Raw genomic sequence first — 19,614 nt, 5'->3', positions numbered from 1 at the left:
TCATTAGTTTGGAGGGGAATGTCAGTGGAATTATGGGTGAAGTCAATCACATAGGGTGCTTAATAAGGATATTAAGCTGGAGGGATGCAGCTGGTGGTCTGTAGTTCACAAGATGAGAGAAAACATAAATATTGGGCCAGAAAGGGAGTGCATGCGTGGCCAGGTGTGAACAAAGTTGGGACCTGCAGATGATGATGATAGCAAGCAATATTTTGTTTTTCCAGAAGATGGATTGTATGTCTTTTTTTGTGGAATGAGCTCTTGCAGTTTGTGGTTTCTTGGTTGATAATCACCTCTCAGGTTGGTAAGCACCTCCTCAGTTGATAACCTCCTTCTCGGTTGATAATCACCTTCTACGTTGGTGAGCACCTTCTCGGTTCATAATCTCCTTCTGCGTTGGTGAGCACCTTCTCGGTTCATAATCACCTTCTAGGTTGGAGAGCACCTTCTCGGTTGATAATATCCTTCTGCGTTGGTGAGCACCTTCTTGGTGGATAATCACCTTCTAGGTTGGTGAGCTTCTTCTCCACTGAAAATCCCCTTCTAGGTTGGAGAGCACCTTCTCACTTGATAATCATTTTCTAGGTTGGTGAGCACCTTCTCGGTTGATAATTACCTTCTAGGTTGGTGAGCACCTTCTCGGTTGATAATCACCTTCTAGGTTGGAGAGCACCTTCTCGGTTGATAATCTCCTTCTAGGTTGCTGAGCACCTTCTCGTTTGATAATCACCTTCCACATTGGTGAGCACCTTCTCGTTTGATAATCTCCTTCTGCGTTGGTGAGCACCTTCTTGGTGGATAATCACCTTCTAGGTTGGTGAGCACCTTCTAGGTTGGAGAGCACCTTCTCGGTTGATAATCTCCTTCTAGGTTGCTGAGCACCTTCTCGGTTGATAATCACCTTCCACATTGGTGAGCACCTTCTTGTTTGATAATCTCCTTCTGCGTTGGTGAGCTCCTTCTTGACTGATAATCACCTTCTAGGTTGGAGAGCACCTTCTGAATTGATAATCACCTTCTTGGTTGGTGAGCACCTTCTCAGTTGAGAATCACCTTCTACGTTGGAGAGCACCTTCTCAGTTGATAATCACCTTCTTGGTTGGTGAGCACCTTCTCGACTGATAATCACCTTCTAGGTTTGGGTAGCACCTTCTCAGTTGATAATCACCTTCTAGGTTGGTGAGCACCTTCTCGGTTGATAATCACCTTCTACGTTGGAGAGCACCTTCTTGACTGATAATCACCTTCTAGGTTGGTGAGCACCTTCTCGGTTGATAATCACCTTCTAGGTTGCTGAGCACCTTCTCAGTTGATAATCACCTTCTACGTTGGAGAGCACCTTCTTGACTGATAATCACCTTCTAGGTTGGTGAGCACCTTCTCAGTTGATAATCACCTTCTAGGTTGGTGAGCACCTTCTGGATTGATAATCACTTTCTTGGTTGGAGAGCACCTTCTGGATTGATAATCACCTTTTTGGTTGGTGAGCACCTTCTCAGTTGATAATCACCTTCTTGGTTGGTGAGCACCTTCTCATTTGATAATCACCTTCTTGGTTGGTGAGCACCTTCTCATTTGATAATCACCTTCTTGGTTGGTGAGCTCCTTCTCGACTGATAATCCCCTTCTGTATTGATAATCACCTTCTCGGTTGATCAACACCTTCTAGGTTGGTGAGCACCTTTCTGGGATGTACAGTTTAATGATGGTTCGGTGCTTAAGGAACAAGGTCTAGTTTTGTTATGCTGTTCTTCATAGTGTTCTTTGTTACTCGAGTCCCGTCACAGGGAAGTTGTTTCTTCTTTTCAGGCTTGTGATCAGGTTGCAAAAAGCCAGCTCTTGACTACCCTTCTGAAGGTCATATGGTTCTCTGTGGCCCTCATCTTTGTTCGTGGAGAGTTCCAGAATGTTGCTGCAGATACAGAGACAGTTCTGCACCAGTGTTTTTTTGTATGTTGGAAATAAAAGACAAGGTCCTAGTTAACTTTAGTATAGGTGTGTGGCTGGGGCAGATCTGTGTGGTGTGTGATGGTTACTTTAGTGTAGGTGTGTGGCTGGGGCAGATCTGTGTGGTGTGTGATGGTTACTTTAGTGTAGGTGTGTGGCTGGGGCAGATCTGTGTGGTGTGTGATGGTTACTTTAGTGTAGGTGTGTGGCTGGGGCAGATCTGTGTAGTGTGTGATGGTTACTTTAGTATAGGTGTGTGGCTGATCTGTGTGGTGTGTGATGGTTACTTTAGTGTAGGTGTGTGGCTGGGGCAGATCTGTGTGGTGTGTGATGGTTACTTTAGTGTAGGTGTGTGGCTGGGGCAGATCTGTGGTGTGTGTGATGGTTACTTTAGTGTAGGTGTGTGGCTGATCTGTGTGGTGTGTGATGATTACTTTAGTATAGGAGTTTGGCCGGGAGAGATCTGTGCGCTATGTGATGGTTACTTTATGCCATTTGTGCTGCAGGTGTAGATGAGTGCAGTGAGTAATAGTTATTTGAGAACAGGTGTGTGGAAGGAAATGGGAAAGAAATGTATGTAAAAGTAAAAGCGCTTAATGTTTTGTTTCCTCCTCAGGCTAAAAATAAACTTCAGGAGTTGGTAAAGAACCACATCTCCTCTACAGCTGCGGTAAGTGATATCGCTCGACCTGTAAGAAGTCTGCATGTTCTCCCTCCAGCTGAGAAATCCTCATTCCCCACCTCCATCTGAGGAGTCTGCATGTCCTACCTCCAGCTGAGGAGCCTGTATGTCTCATCTAGAACTGGGCGTAGTTCAAGTGACCAAAAAACTCCACGCGCTGCATGGAGTTCCACAAGCAGCAGAGTGCGTTAGGTAGCGCCATTCGTGCTTATATTTAGCACCAGGTGTTTTGTTCCTCGATGGAAAATCAGTGCCAACGGCACCATGCTCAGCGCAAGAGGGTGCTGCTTCTTTCTGCCACTCAAGTAGATTTTCTGCTCAAACATCAGCTTCCTCAACGCGAATGGATGGGTTCTCAACATGAGCGGTCGCGACCATCAGCGGCAGCCTGCGCTGGGAAATCTCGCTGGGAAGTGGTCTAGTGTTGGAGTTTCCTCACGGAGCAGAGTTTTTCGCAACTCCTCGTGCTCTACGGAGTGCGTAAATCTCTGCGAATGGAGAGGAGTTCCCAGCCCAGGCTAGTCTCCTCTCCAGTCACGAAGTCTGCATGCCCTACATCCAGCTCGGGAGCTTGTATGTTCCACCTCTAGCTGAGAAGTCTGCATGTCTTAACTCCCACAAACCAGTCTGCATGTCCTACCTCCAGCCGCAGAGTCTGCATGTTGGGTCTACATGTCCTACCTTCAGCCGTGGAGACTGCATGTCCTACCTCCAACTGCGCAGTCTGCATGTCGGGTCTGCATGTCCTACCTCCAGCCGTGGAATCTGAATGTTGAGTCTGCATGTCTTACCTCCAATCGCAGAGTTTGTATGTCGGGTCTGCATGTCCTACCTCCAGCTGAGGACTCAGCTTGTCCCTCCTCCAGCCGTGGAGGCTGCATGTCGGGTCTGCATGTCCTACCTTCAGCCGCAGAGTCTGCATGTCAGGTCTGCATGTCCTTCCTCCCACAAACGAGTCTGCATGTCCTACCTCCAGCTGCGGTGTCTGCATGTCAGATCTGCATGTCCTACCTCCAGCCGCAGCGTCTGCATGTCGAGTCTGCATTTCCTACCTCCAGTCGCGGAGTCTGCATGTTGGGTCTGCATGTCCTACCTCCAGCCGTGGAGTCTGCATGTTGGGTCTGCATGTCCTACCTCCAGCCGCGGAATCTGCATGTTAGGTCTGCATGTCTTACCTCCAGTCGCAGAATTTGTATGTCGGGTCTGCATGTCTTACCTCCAGTCACAGAGTTTGTATGTCGGGTCTGCATGTTCAACCTCCAGCGGAGGAGCCTGCATGTCCCTCCTCCAGCCGCAGAGTCTGCATGTCGGGTCTGTATGTTGTATCTCCAGCCGCGAAGTCTGCATGTCGGGTCTGCATGTCCCTCCTCCAGCCGTGGAGTCTGCATGTCGGGTCTATATGTCCCTCCTCCAGCTGTGGAGTCTGCATGTCGGGTCTGCATGTCCTACCTTCAGCCACAGAGTCCGCATGTCAGGACTGCATGTCATACCTCCCACAAACGAGTCTGCATGTCCTACCTCCAGCTGCGGAGTCTGCATGTCGGGTCTGCATGTCCTACCTTCAGCTAAGGAGTCTGCATGTCTGGTCTGCAAGTCTTACCTCCAGCCGCAGAGTCTGCATGTCGGGTGTGCATGTCTTACCTCCAGCCGCAGAGTCTGCATGTCGGGTCTGCATGTCCTACCTTCAGCTAAGGAGTCTGCATGTCTGGTCTGCAAGTCTTACCTCCAGCCGCTGAGTCTGCATGCTGGGTGTGCATGTCTTACCTCCAGTCATAGAGTTTGTATGTCGGGTCTGCATGTCCTACCTTCAGCTGAGGAGTCTGCATGTTGGATCTCCATGTCCTACCTCTAGCTGTGACGTCTACATGTCAGGTCTCCATGTCCTACCTTCAGCTGTGATGTTCGCATGTCGGGTGTGCATGTCCCTCCTCCAGCCGTGGAGTCTGCATGTTAGGTATGCATGCCCTACCTCCAGCCGCGGAGTCTGCATGCCGGGTCTGCATGTTGTACCTCCAGCCGTGGAGTCTGCATGTCGGGTCTGCATGTCCTACCTTCAACTAAGGAGCCTGCATGTTGGGTTTGCATGTCGTACCTCCAGCCGCTGAGTCTGCATGCCGGGTGTGCATGTCTTACCTCCAGTCGCAGAGTTTGTATGTCGGGTCTGCATGTCCTAACTCCAGCTGAGGAGTCTTCATGTCCCTCCTCCAGCCGCAAAGTCTGCATGTCGGGTGTGCATGTCCCTCCCCCAGACATGGAATCTGCATGTCAGGTCTGCATGTCGTACCCCGAGCTGCAAAGTCTGCATGTCGATGTGAATGTCTCTCCTCCAGCTGAGGAGTCTGCATGTCGGGTCTGCATGTCCTACCTCCAGCTGAGGCGATTGCATGTTCCTCCTATAGCTGCCTGGGTTCTTACAGTTTCGACTGTTGAATTATTTTGTTAATCCCAGTCTGTCTCTGCACTCCCTGCACCATCCTTCAGCTTTATGCAACTCCACCCAGTGCCTATGGACTTCATCTGGCCCTGAGCACAGCAGCAGGAACTGTACCAGGAACGGCCCTTTTGTGCGTGTGACACAGTTTATGAATCCCAATATCATGACCTGGAAGTTCTTGAGGGTGACGAGGGCACTTCTCTGTCCACTGGTATCAGCATACCAGCTCTGGAAACATACAACATCAGCAACTAATTCAGATCTTGGGGGAGATGAATGGAAAGGTTGTAAACGTTCCACCACAACTCGCTCCCATAAATTGTGACATTATTCATACAGTAATGGATTACTAAAAACAAAGAGGCTGATTCACAAAGGTAATATGAGACAAAAGTCATGAAAATCAGTTTGGGCAGGGAAAAGGGTGTGGCCAGACACTACATTATATCCCAGAAAAGTTTGCTCCTTTGCCTCATGGTACACGCAGTACACAATTTGCGTTCCCCTCAGTGTTGACTGTAGTGTCAACACTACAGTCAACACTAAGGGGAGCGCAAATTGTACCATGATGCAAAGGAGCAAATGTTCTGGGATAAGATGCAGTGTCTGGCCACACCCTTTTCCCAGCCCAAACGGACCTCCTCTACCATTTATCACATGCTCCTAATGTTCCCTTTTGTAAACATTGCATTCTGGCCCATTGATTACACTTCATCCAACCCGAGCCGAAGAGTACGGCCCAAGCCGGTTAGTACGGCCCGGGTGCGGAGATTCCGGCCCGACTGCGGACATAAAGATACGACTCGTAAATGGTCTCTGTGAATACCAATAGTCGTAAAATTAGTCTTTTTTCTCAGATTACCTTTGTGAATCAGCCTCTATGATTTTATTTATCATCCCTATTTTAAAGATTTGCTGTTTTTTGTCCCCAGGTCACTTTGGACAAACTCTTGACAATGCCAGGGATTGCTATGATGGCCAACGAGCAGGTGTCACTCAAAGTCTCCAGAGATGTAAGTGTCACACATACTGTATGAGTAGGGGGTGGTGTATTGATTACAGTTTCCTGGTCCGGAACAGCAACTGGCCACGTATTTAATTTTATGGATCTGCCACATTACACGGTATTGATAACTTTTTCTCAGTAAATGAGGAAGTGCAGCATGTGGGACTGTAGATCTTCTGTGGCGTTAGTGTGTCAGTGGCCACTCTTTGGGACATGGTGTCATGAGCCACTCTAATCCAACGCCCTTACAACTTTAGCATGTGTCCGAATGCCCTTCCGTGGCTTCAATCTTTTCATTTTCACTTCTCTCTCTATCAATTTTCCACTCACCTTCTCAATCTAACACCTCAAGATCCCTGTGGCGTGTGGTAAGACCCTTCCCTTGGTCCCTCTCTTCTGGCCCCACTTGCAGGTATTATCAGATCTTTAGGCCATGATGTCCTCTCATATGCAGGAGACACCCATATCAGAACACATCCAAGTGACCCGGTCCAGTTTCATTCTCTGCATGTTTGAAGTCGCATGCGAATGAGCAAAGATTGCTTGAAAACCGGTGGCTATAAGACACCGGTGGTTCTGTCTGCACTGGTAAGATGCTTGGTGGCCCAGGGAGCTGGGCTCCATACCGCAGTCTGCAAACTCTGCCTGAAATCTGGGGAACATCCTAGACAGACATCGCTCAATGGTCAATTGGATAACAGCAGTCACCCCCCTCTCATTGACCATCTCATTCGCAATCCAATTTTTCATGGTTATGAGACATCCCTTGAAAGGTTTCTCCATCATGAGACACCTTTAGTTTAACTAACTGGGTTTCCTGCGGCACCCAACGGGTCACCCTTCTGTTGCTTGTCCATGATGTAATCTTCCTTCTGATTGAATTCCGGTACCTGCCCAGACGTGCACCATCCATCAGACGTGCCCCAAACTTCTAAACACCAAATCTACACAGTGGGAGTTCAAGAATGCCCGGCAGACTAGTGGGCTGTAGTAGAGCCTCTTGTTGTGTCAAGGCCACATGGGGTCGATAGAAGGCATCTTTTCGTTCCCTGCCTCAGAGCCCACCCCCTCGCAGAGCTGTCTCTAGTTTAGCTAGGTGCACATCTGCATTGCATCGCCTCCCCTATGAGCAGTGTCTCCATGTGTGTCACCCTCTCACACAAAGTAGAACACAGCTCCAAGGAAGTGCATGGCTCTGGCCGCCATCTTGAAGTGACTGAGACTAGGAAGGAAGTGAGGCTTCTCAAGAAGAAATCCTGGTGCCGAATGTCCTTGCCAGAAGTGTGCCCTACCGGTGGAAACACTATTGCTTCTACTGGCAGCAGACTTCAGTAGGGACTCCCCTCCCGGGCTTAGAGCAGGAAGGGCGCCGAGCTTTGGAGATGGACACGCAACAGCTTGCGCATCACTGCCCCATGTTTGGATCACTTGTAAAGGAATCCAAGCTTTGCTGTGATCCTAATAAGGGAAAGTAATCCGATTACAAGTCATTGAAACCAGTTGCAGTAATAGCTCTGAAGGAACAAATTACTGCATTTGTTTTGACCTGTTGACTTTCAACGCAGGTCGAAAGTTTAAGCAAGACTTGTTCTACAGCTTTCGCAAAAATATGGGATGTGAGAAATTCATCTTCTACAGAGCCCCCAATGTGGCATTACCGGATCTATTAGAACAATGGATTGACCAGGTACCCGGGAGGCAGGTGGTATTCTGCATGAAGAGTTTGCCCGCTACAAAAAGGCAACACTGTGAAAAACTGGCAGAAATTGGTGCAGTCTGATATCTGCCTGTTGGTCCCCAAAACCTCATATCCCTATTACTTGTCCCCTCTGGAGTTCTAGGAACTTCAGTAACGGTAAATCCGGGAGACAGTAAGGAGAGCTTTTATGGGCCACTCACAATGAAGGGCCTATTTGTTTATTTTGTCAGGATTTTTAGACTTTAGGAGTGTGCTGCCCTAGGAAGAACCAGCAGCTCTCATTTGTTTTTAATGTGTTTTAAAGGTGATATTTACATCAAACAGCTCTTACTAGATTGGAAATTGGCAAATGATATCTTGTTCCACACGTGATGCTCTTGGGTCATATACATACCCTGCATTAACATCACACAAAATCCCCTACAGGCTTCTAACAGGATGTCCTCCAAGATTTGGCAACCACTAGTAGATTTATCAATGGCCTCCACGTAGCCTTCACTCTATTTTTTTGTTTTTGCAGAGTTTTATAAAGCGCGAACTTGACCCGAATCGGGTATCAGAGCGCTTCACATAGCACCAGTTACGTTATATGAGAACACACATTAATTTTTGTTATGCACGGGGAGATTAAGTGATTTGCCCAGAATCACAGGATGTTCAGCGTCATTACCGAGACTCAAACCCAGTTCCCCAGATTCGAGGTCGACCGCCCTAGCCGTTTAGCCAACTCCTCTCCTCTCCTCTATTACCCATGAGATAGATTCATCGATTGGATGGCCTCCATGCAGCCTTCCCTCTATTACCCATGATATAGATTCATCGATGGGATGGCCTTTATGCAGCCTTCTCTCTATTACCCACGTGATAGATTCATCGATGGCCTCCATGCAGCCTTCTCTCTATAACCCACGGGATAGATTCATCAATGGCCTCCATGCAGCCTTCTCTCTATTACCCATGATATAGATTCATCGATGGGATGGCCTTTATGCAGCCTTCTCTCTATAACCCACGGGATAGATTCATCAATGGCCTCCATGCAGCCTTCTCTCTATTACCCATGATATAGATTCATCGATGGGATGGCCTCCATGCAGCCTTCTCTCTATAACCCACGGGATAGATTCATCAATGGCCTCGATGCAGCCTTCTCTATATTACCCATGATATAGATTCATCGATGAGATGGTCTCCATGCAGCCTTCTCTCTATAACCCACGTGATAGATTCATCGATGGCCTCCATGCAGCCTTCTCTCTATTACCCATGATATAGATTCATCGATGGGATGGCCTCCATGCAGCCTTCTCTCTATAACCCACGTGATAGATTCATCGATGGTCTCCAGGCAGCCTTCTCTCTATTACCCATGATATAGATTCATCGATGGGATGGCCTCCATACAAAACGCCGGAGATCGGGACCAAATAGGTTTAGTGGCGGGGCAGGACTCTTGACGAAGGTTTGACTATAGAGCTACCCCTCTTTGCCCTACGATCCCCTGAGATGCGGAACTCATCCGAAGTTCGGATGGATTACCACGCATGACGGATTAATCAATCAGTCGATCACACAAGGAGCAGCTACTCTGCCCTTGCAACAGAAAATAGAATAGGGAATCTCCTTTCTATTACCCAGGGAGGCCACTTTTGCCCTGAAGAAAGTCCTGGACCTTTACGGCCGCACTCGGACTGAAACATGTTGGCACTAGGGTCCTAGGACCATAATACTCCTATTAAGACCCCATTTTTAGTTATTTTATCAACCCAGTCAGACCCAATAATAAAGGGAAACTGGGGATCTGCCTGAGGTTTTTTTAATTTTTAGTCCCCCTGGTCTGTAATATCTTCAAAGAGCTCCCAACACTGTGGTTGAGCCCACCCCGACTTTTAGGCATCGGGTGACCCGATGATGAAGCATGACACCACTAGGGTGTGTGAGGGTGCCTAAACCAAAAGGAATTGCTTCCTTGCTCACCTATTGGTGATGTTATATTCTCCCTCACTAGACGCTTCACATCATTCCATTCGCGTGCTTTGATACCGACCACTGGATGGTCAGTTGGAGTAAAACTATTAGTGTAATTGATTATATAGGGAGGTGTTACTCTGACCCAGAATCCTCTCCACCCTCTAGGCAATGAACATTTTTCAATAAGCCTGTTGTATACATATGGCCTCCATGCAGCCTTCTCTCTATTACCCATGATATAGATTCATCGATGGGATGGCCTCCATGCAGCCTTCTCTCTATAACCCACGTGATAGATTCATCGATGGCTTCCATGCAGCCTTCTCTCTATAACCCACGTGATAGATTCATCGATGGCCTCCATGCAGCCTTCTCTCTATAACCCATGATATAGATTCATCGATGGGATGGCCTCCATGCAGCCTTCTCTCTATAACCCACGTGATAGATTCATCGATGGCCTCCAGGCAGCCTTCTCTCTATTACCCATGATATAGATTCATCGATGGGATGGCTTCCATGCAGCCTTCTCTCTATAACCCACGTGATAGATTCATCGATGGCCTCCAGGCAGCCTTCTCTCTATTACCCATGATATAGATTCATCGATGGGATGGCCTCCATGCAGCCTTCTCTCTATAACCCACGTGATAGATTCATCGATGGCCTCCATGCAGCCTTCTCTATATTACCCACGTGATAGATTAATCGATGGGATGGCCTCCATTCAGCCTTCTCTCTATTACCCATGATATAGATTCATCGATGGGATGGCCTCCATGCAGCCTTCTGTCTATTACCCATGATATAGATTCATCGATGGGATGGCCTCCATGCAACCTTCTCTCTATTACCCATGCGATGGATTCATCGATGGCTTCCATGTAGCCTTCCCTCTAGAACCCACGTGATAGATTCATCGATGGGATGGCCTCCATGCAGCCTTTCCTCTATTACCCACACAATAGATTCATCGATGGCCTCCATGCAGCCTTCCCTCTATTACTGGTCCTCTCCAAGATCAGAACAACCCAAGGGTCTTTGCATCTTGACTAGTTCTAGCTCCCTGACAATACTATCATTTCCCCCTTTGCTTTGCCTTCTTTCTTTTACTCCTAGCTTCTCCCCTCTCGGTTTGGTCTTCCTTGCCTCTTTGTGGTCCTATGGGTTTTCAAACCACCTTCTAGGTATGTTCTTCTATATTCCCATGTCGCATCATTCATCATCAACACGCGACGGTGCAGGGCCTAACTCGCAAGCTACAGTAATTGTGGACACCAAAATGTATCCGCTGCTAGTGTTCTTTGATAGATCAGCTTAAATCTGCTACCAGGCCAAAGGAATATTGATTGAAACCAACTGTTTTAGTCTGGTTGAGTGGATTTCTGGGCTGACTATAGTCACTCACTGCTGTATTGTAAGTTGATTGTGGTGTTTGTCGGGTCAGCTGAATTATGTCTTTCATATGATCCTCTGAACTTCTGTTTTGTAAATGATGTGTAATTGATTTAAGCCTAACATTGATTGTATGTTGAGTACACCTTATCAAAATTCAACAGCATAATATTTTATTAATTGTCTAATGCAATACAGTGACTGGCTACTAGTAGGACCAGTCACCGTAATAAATGGAACTTAATGACAAACACATCCTTCAGGGTTCATTTCTTAGAGTTGGCGCGATGATTCGATTAGAATGCATCATAGGTTTGAAACTATCTCAGATTTACCTTTGCTTCTAAATCACAGGAACAGACCCCCTTGGAAGTCAGCAGGAGTTTCATTCCATCATGAATTTTGTAATGTTTCTGGCTCTTAGTTTTACTTTTTAAGCAAAATGACACTTCCTCAGGGGGAGCTTCTGAAAGTGGGAGCGCTCCCCAGATCCAGACAAAAGTAACTTTATTGCCCCCCCGCCTCCACTGACATGTTGAGACCTCCAGGCCTCGGTTAGGGTCTCTGCCGCTGCATTAGCAAACACAGGAAGTTGGTCACACTCAGTGAAAACGTGTTTGTGAGTGCAAACTCCACTGCTTCACGTCCTGCGTCCAATGCATCCGTCACAGTTTGCACTGGTCACTTTACACTTGGTATTTCCCATCTTTCCTCATTAGTTTAATGAGAAATCTCCTAAAGTGACTCCCAGTAATGGTAAAACTGGCGAGAAGAGAGCAAGAATGGAGTGTCTAGAGAGGCCCTTTCGACGCAGAACACATTGCACGGTATCCCAAGATCTCAAGTTTAAAAAGTGTTTGGAAGCAAGAACTAATTTGCATATTTGATGACATCAAAGGAAGCAATTTAACTCTTAAAGATCTATGACAGCACAATAATAGACATCAGTTAAATTCTACAACAATCAAAATGAATGTCAAACTAATAGAACACCAGAACCTCACTGAGGTAGACAGATGGCTGACACTGGCTGCGGAGATCACCCTGGTGTGTCTAAAGCAGCTCTTCCTGTCATGTCAACCATTCCACAGCGAAGCTTCCCTTGAAGCAGAGATCAGCTTCTAGCTCTTCCCAGAAGTTTGATAGTTAGCCTGCTGTGAGTGAGAGCTGAGTCTGACCCTCAAATGTGTGAGTGACAATTTAGAATGAACACCTGGGTGGTGAAGCATGACCTCGCCTTGGCACGTGGCTAGTAGTTTTCATCCCTGGGCTTGCAAATAGAAGGCTTGGTCACTGTCCTTGAAAGGAAAGGCCAGATGTTTTATGGGCACTACATCCAGGGCTTGTCTAATTTTTTGCCATTTCTTTCAGGGCCAGATCCTGCTGGGCGAGTCTGGAGCCGTGATTGGTCAGTTGCGTGATATTGTGGCATCCAATGGGATCATTCATGCCCTGGATGGGGTCCTGGTTCCTTCTTCCATCCTGCCCATCTTGCCACACCGCTGCCCTGAGGTCACGCATCGGTTGGTTACAGTGAGTCACCCTTGAACACTACTTCACAGCGCCTGTCCTCCAGGGAATTCTATGATAACAAGGTTATTATATGAACCTGGACTTATGTCGGCTGCACAATATGGACTATGAACATATCAAAGTCAGTAGATGTGGAGCGACCGTGGTAAATCTACTCCACAAAGTACGTGGGCATTGACGACGTGTCGCAAAGTCAATATTGTGTAGTCCATATAGGTGCGGGTCCATCTACAACTCACTTCAGTGGCTGCTTGAGGGAGGGACAGCTTTGTTACCGTACGGGTTGCATGGCAGTGATGTATCTCGTTTTATGTTACATCATGGTGTTTGGTGCTGGATCACGTTTAGTATTATGGTCGTTGGTTTATGCCACGGTCTGTGTCCCTGTGGGTATTAATTCAACGTTATATTATTTAAGATGCCCCATTTGCTAATGTTTTAGTATTCTCTAGAGCATATTTCCCGCCCCATTTAGTTTATGAAGTGATTTTGTATAGCTGTGGTTTGCTGAGATGTGTATGTGTTTTATTGTGTTTCCTTATGAAGTTTAATTCAAGATTGTAGTGTTGTAAATGGCATCGACCTGTAATATGTTGCATTCTGTCCTGTTGTATTGCGCTGCTTTATGCTGTGGTGTATTTGGTGATCTTTAATGTTTGGTTGTGGTTTGTAATGTGTTTTGGTACGCCATGTCACGTTGTAGAGCTAGGTTGCATTTGTAATCTATTGTTTGGTGTTATATTGTGTTGTGTTCTGGTATGGATTGCTGTTTTCTATCATATTTCATGTTGATTGGCTGTGCTATGTTGTTATATAATGCACTATACTCTGTTGTACCGGGGCTGGGTATAAGAACTCATGGCTACAAGCCCCCATGTGACGCCCCTCTAGAGGATCCGTGAGTGAAAGCAATCCCTTGGCCTGTGAAGGAAAAGGCGGCTCCTCCACTAGGGCGGAGGAGCGTTGCCCCACCGCTTTCTTGCAGTGCGAGAAGCAGAAACATAAAATGTTAATAACTTTCAGTTATTATCATTTTATGTTTGGGTGCAGGCAGGTGGTCGAGGCTGCTCGGCTCTCCGAGCAGGACAGGGCAGGGCAGGGCAAGTCAAGGTAGGGCAGGGCAGGGCAGGGCAGGGCAGGCCAGGACAGGGCAGGGCAGGGCAGGAGTGGTTTGCCCACTCCTGAGTGCACATAGATTGGACCGATCAAAAAGAGGGTTCCAGATTCAGGGCATGTTGGGATAGGAAAGAGGGTTCCAGACTGAAAGGTATGTCGGGATAAAAATAAGGGCTCCAGCGGAACTTACTGAGGTCCTGGGCTGGGAGGTCCCGCTGAACCCGATGACCATATTGTAAGGTGTTACTGATGGTTTGGATGTGAACAGGGCAGAGAAGCTCTATCTCACCACGGCGATGATGGTAGCTAAACGAGATATTGCAGCCCTTTGGCTAGACCCGTCGGCCCTTTCCATGACACGGTGGCGCAGGGGGGTGGATTGGTGTGCAGCGCAGGAGCGACCAATGTATGCAGCCTGCGGTTGTCCCAAAAATGTTCAAAGGGTGTGGGGTAAATGGGTCGGGTGGTGGAAGACTGAACTTTCCTGAGGCTTCCCTATGGACATGGTTGTGGACATTGTTGCTTGCTATACCTAGCTGGATTCATGTATGTGGGAGTATTATTTCCCTAATGTTGTCACTGTTGTGTACTGACCACTGTGCGAAAAGCTGGTTTTGTTTTTCCTGCTACAAATGTGTTAATTTAAAAAAATCTTTAAAATTGATAATCAAAAAAAAAATAAGGGCTCCAGGTTCAAGACTTGTCGGGATGAGAAAAAGGGATCCAGACTGAAGGTGGGTAGGGATCGGAAAGAGGGTTTCGTGCACAGAGTGTGCAATGGGAAGAAAGAGGGTTCCGGGCACAGTGTATGCAATGGGAAGAAAGAGAGTTCTGGGCACAGAGTGTGCAATGGAAAGAAAGAGGGTTCCGGCACAGAGTGTGCAATGGGAAGAAAGAGGGTTCCAGGCACAGAGTGTGCAATGGGAAGAAAGAGGGTTCCGGGCACAGAGTGTGCAATGGGAAGAAAGAGGGTTCCGGGCACAGAGTGTGCAATGGGAAGAAAGAGGGTTCTGGCACAGAGTGTGCAATGGGAAGAAAGAGGGTTCCGGCACAGAGTGTGCAATGGGAAGAAAGAGGGTTCCAGGTTCAAGACGTGTGGGGATGAGGCAGAGGATTCCGGATTCACGTCTGACGGGATAAGAAAGAGAGATCCAGACTAAGGGTGCGTAGGGATGAGTAAGGGTAATCCAGATTCAAGGTGAGTAGTGATAAGAGGGGCCAGACACAACCTGTGTAGTGGTAAGAAAGAGGCTTCGAGATTCACAACTGAGGGGTTCAGAAAGAGGTATCCAGATTCAAAGTAAATAGCGATAAGAAAATGAGTTCCAGACGAAAGGTGTAGGGATAAAAAAGAGAGTTCTAGATTCAAGATGCATTCAGATAAGGAAAGAGGTCCAAATTCAATATGTGGAGGGCTAGGAGTAAGTCTATTTCCAAGGTATGTGTCGAAAAGGTCGAGGGTTCCAGTTCTAGGTATTTAGAGATCAAGAAGATGGCTCCAGGATGGTGTGAAGTCAGGAGATGCAGTGAGGAGTACCTGCTTCTAAATCCCTCCCTCTGTTCCATGACATTTCCCACATGAATACTCAATTAACCATTTGGGTACATGTCTCCTCCTGGTGGTTACTCACTGAAGCTAAAGGCAGCTGCTGGTACCTCCTCCTGGTTCCCAATCCATATGGTGACCGCTTGTCCAGGGTGGGAGCGGACCGAAGCCAGGACTTCTCTCCAGGAGTGGGAATACTCTGGAAAAAAGGGTGTGGAGAGTGTGGCACATATTTTGTTTTAGGGTCTGTAATCTCTACAGTAAGTGACTGCCTTGCTAAATCTGTTGTGCCCTTTTCTTGCTCTGTTTGTGTTTGTGTGAGTGTGTGTAGGCGTATGCGCATGCTGGTGTGTTTGTGAGTGTACATGCATGTGTGTATGAACACTTGTGTGTATGTACGCTTCTGTGTATTCTTCCTTCTTGTGTAAGTGTGGGTGTACAGTCACACCACTGGATGACTTCACTTAGGCTTACTTTTGCAGCTTTCAACCCATTGGAGCCATCAAGAGGAGACTTGCTAAAATCCCACTCCGCACCTGCAGCAGCCCCCCTCACTTTGGGGCGCTGCACCGGGCACATGGACCCACTTGTGTCCTGTGTGGTTGTGAGAAAGCCAGGCTGCTGCTTTGAGCTTCTGTAAAAGGATCAAATGGTGGACGGAATGCTGAACAATGCAAACATTCACCAACAGTCACAAAGATCTGGGTTTAATCCATCTTTCTTTTGCTCACCATGCCACCAGCCATTTGTAAATCAGCCTTGACCCTGTTCCTCATGAGAACACTCCAGCCCGAACTGCCAAGCCAGGTCCTCCCTGGACCAGAAACAAGTATCCTGGGACCGGTTTCGGGGCATCACCCCTCATCAGCCAGGCTAGCTTTAATTCAGTGGCGTAGTGAGCACAGGACCCATGTCTGGGCATCCCCTTCCCACTTAGGGCAACAGTTGCAGTTTGGGCTGGACTGTTCCCATGGGGAACAGGGTCAAGACACATTTGCATATGGCTGGGTCCAAACTGGGGTGGCATGGTGACCAAGAGAATGATGGATTAAACCCAGATGCTTGTGACTGAGGGTGCATGTTTACATTGTTCAGCATTCCGTCCATCATTTGTTTCTTTTTGCATTTGTCACCCTAAGTGGGAAGGGTATGCCCAGACGTGAGCCCCGTGCTCACTGTGTGTATAGAGCACATTTAAAGGAGTCGGACCAGTGAATGGGGGAATGTCTCCCATCCCTCCACTAGGCTGGGCTTTGAGATATGCTCCCTCAACAGCACCATGGACCTCAAATCTTCAGAGCTAGTTTGCCAACGGCTGTGAAATTCAGGCTTAAGTGGACCTGTGCCCCCCAAAGCATAGGGTGCAGGGCCAGTGCACCCAAAGCATGGGGTGCGAGGGCCAGTTGCACCTCAGAGAATGAGGAGACATGGGAAATGCCTTCTCAAATAACACTATTGCCATGAAACAACAGTTACTCAAGGAAGGCATGACATGAACCAGTGTCTCCTCAAAGGACAGAGTGGGTTTGTAATGGCTCCTCAAATAATGTCTGCTCCAAGAATGGAATGGCCGACCAGTAGCTCCTCACAGGACGGAGTGACATTGACCATATGTCTTGACTGGATACTTCCAAAATGACCTCATCCTGAGTCAAAGTGCTGTCTGAGGATCGTGTGTCAAGAAGCGACCCCTCCTCCTTGGGATGACAGGTCATTGCCTTCCCAATGCCCTCCTCCCTTTTGTGGACAGTTCCTTCCTTCCATCCCCTGAGAGCTGTACCGTAAATGCCAATGCATGTAACCCCTGTTCTCCCATGTGTGTGCCTATGCAGTGTCACATGGCTCTTCAAACGCAGCCAAAGTAAGCATGTAGGAAACACTGACCTGCTTGCAGAAAGCTGTGACTGGACGTAGTGAAAGTAATGTTCATTATACGCTTGTGAGATGCTCAGATATGGAGTGTGACCTCACTGGAAGGATGAGCAGATGGTGCCACGACATGTTACAGAAGAATGAAGACGCGTGTAAATGGGCAACCAAAATGGTGAGAGTTTTCAAGAACCGGTCTAAGGAGGACAATCCCAAAACTGTGAAGCTGCTAAGATTGGGAGAAGGTTGGGGTTGCAGGTTGGTCACAGGTATGCAAAGTCAAAAAAAAGGTGCACAGTGTGTGAGGGGATGAAGTTCCAGTTCATGGTATAATGTAGGAGACTGCTTACGCTGAGGTTTGCGTAGGATCTGGTGGACGAGTCAACCATTGACCATCAGCACACCGAGTTTATGAGGGAATGGCCCAAACTTGCATGATACGTGTACTTTAACATACATGTAATGTTTCCTTCTCTTCCAGGGCCCCTGTTCACACTGTGACTCGCCGGCAGCATGTCCTGCGAACAGCACCGACCTGGTAAATCTTTTTTAAAGTGATTCCTAGCATCTTAATGTGGTGCAGTTTTATTCCTACACTGATAAGATTTGAGAGCATGGATCTGGTCTCCAACTTTCAGAAAGGCCTAACTTCACTTGTCTTGTATGACAAACTCTAATGGGCCCCCCAATGAGCCTTGCTTTAGCCCTCTCGAGGGAAAGTATCTTAAACACTGTTTGCATGTAATTGTGAGTAACAGAGATCAATAAACAGAGAAGTTTTGAACAGGCACAAAGTGATGGTTCCAAGGCATGTTAGGGGCTTCGCTTGCCGGCGTGTGGGGGTGCAGCTCTAAGACATTTCTTGACTCACACGTTTCTCAAATGATCTTCAGTTGACATAAACCAGAATGTTCCACTAGAGCCTTTTCCGAGATACCCTCATCCCATACATGAACATTAATGGGACGGGGGATCTCTAAAAGGCTGTGTCCCTTTGTCTCGCCTTTGGGACCTTATATGTGTTTAGCCATACAACAGTTGATGTTGTTGCACCAAGGATATTGTGGGATAACTAAACACTTATAAGGTCCCAAAGCCAAGACCTATTGGCTATGCCAATGCTTGTTTTTAAGTAGAATTAGTTTTAAGGCTAATATTAATATAAAATAGATCGCAGCAGTGGGGCAATGTGCCATAGTTGTCTAATTTGCATATTCACTCATACAAACCTGCTTAGCAAGTGTCCTTCATACCTGCCTTTTTTTGTACTTTAAAGATCTCAAGACATACAGAAAGCCCGAGCGAGTGGGTGTGCACAGCGGGGTTCGGGATTTTTTTTCCGCTGCCAGTGATTGTTCTAAAGGCAGGATGAAAGGCGTTTGCTCCCCACTCTATGGCAGGGTGCTGAGCTATGATGACTGATTCTGCTGACTGTGACGCAGTAATGACTAAGTCCTGAACTCCGAGTCCTGGGGACACTACTTCACAGGAAGTTGTTTCTCAGCACAAAGGGACATGACGTCCTGGCGATAGTGAATTTGTTTTAGGCCAAAAAAATGGAGTTCCTATCACCTTAGTCTGATTTTTGTCATCTTTTATGTAAACAATGGCCCTGCTTGAATGGCGGTATCGTAGGTTACTTAAAGTGCTTTTAAAACGTTATCTGGATGCGAAGACCTGCAGGAAGCCACAGCTCGTAACTTTCAGTATTGGAAAAAGGCACTTGAATTAAACACCTCTCCTAAGTATCTGTTTTTTCTAACAGAAATACCGCATTTAGTTTCTGTGTACTATTTTGTTGTCTGGTGTAGCTGGGGAGCATTCAGTGAAACTGGTGATATTGCTGCATGTTTAAAAACAAGGAGGTACTGCAGCTGCTCGCTCCCGCAGGCAAAAACTCCGTGGGATGCGAGGACTGCAGCGTCCCGTGAGTGGTGCGCGCGTGCTCGTGTGAAATCTGACACATAACAGATGGCACATTTCACGCCACTGCTCGTAACCGCAAGCCGTAGGCCGTGGGTGTATACATTTCCTGGGAAAGGTGGGACATGCACCCGCCTTTTCCCAATTGCGTGCTGTCTTTTTACAAAGACGCACGCAAAGCCCAATAGAAAAAATGCTCCAAAAAAACACACGCACGAGCGTGTGAAAAGTCCTGAGTGATTCCAAGAGGTCGTTTTCCTAGAGCAGCGCAAGCTCGCTACGCTAGGCTCGACCTAAAAATGACTAAAGCTCTCCAAGCTGATTCAAGTCCTGGTATAATGTTTTAGAAAGATTTCGAAGGAGAAAAAAGACAAAGCCCAGGTTGCCAGAAAACCAGTCTGCTTGGTCTACCTCAACAGCCACGCACACCAGACAGGACCTTCATGGTCCTATTTTATGGAAATGCATATTTAGATAAGCACATTTGCTAAGT

General features: G+C 47.3%; 1 protein-coding gene across 1 annotated transcript in view; it reads left to right on the top strand.

Annotated features, from left to right (window-relative positions):
• The window catches only part of STAB1 (stabilin 1), a 1,212,756-nt gene that overhangs the window by 447,436 nt on the left and 745,706 nt on the right, over positions 1 to 19,614 (top strand). Inside the window, exons 17-20 of the mRNA XM_085624210.1 lie at positions 2,564 to 2,617; positions 5,996 to 6,076; positions 12,506 to 12,667; positions 17,680 to 17,736. Coding sequence (XP_085480336.1) covers positions 2,564 to 2,617; positions 5,996 to 6,076; positions 12,506 to 12,667; positions 17,680 to 17,736 — 354 coding nt within the window. The remainder of the gene's footprint in view (positions 1 to 2,563; positions 2,618 to 5,995; positions 6,077 to 12,505; positions 12,668 to 17,679; positions 17,737 to 19,614) is intronic.

The sequence above is a fragment of the Triturus cristatus genome, chromosome 9 (assembly GCF_964204655.1).
Source record: "Triturus cristatus chromosome 9, aTriCri1.1, whole genome shotgun sequence".
NCBI classification, from domain to species: domain Eukaryota; kingdom Metazoa; phylum Chordata; class Amphibia; order Caudata; family Salamandridae; genus Triturus; species Triturus cristatus.
Note: the sequence above shows the minus strand (reverse complement) of the source record. Positions and strands in the feature narration are given on the sequence as shown.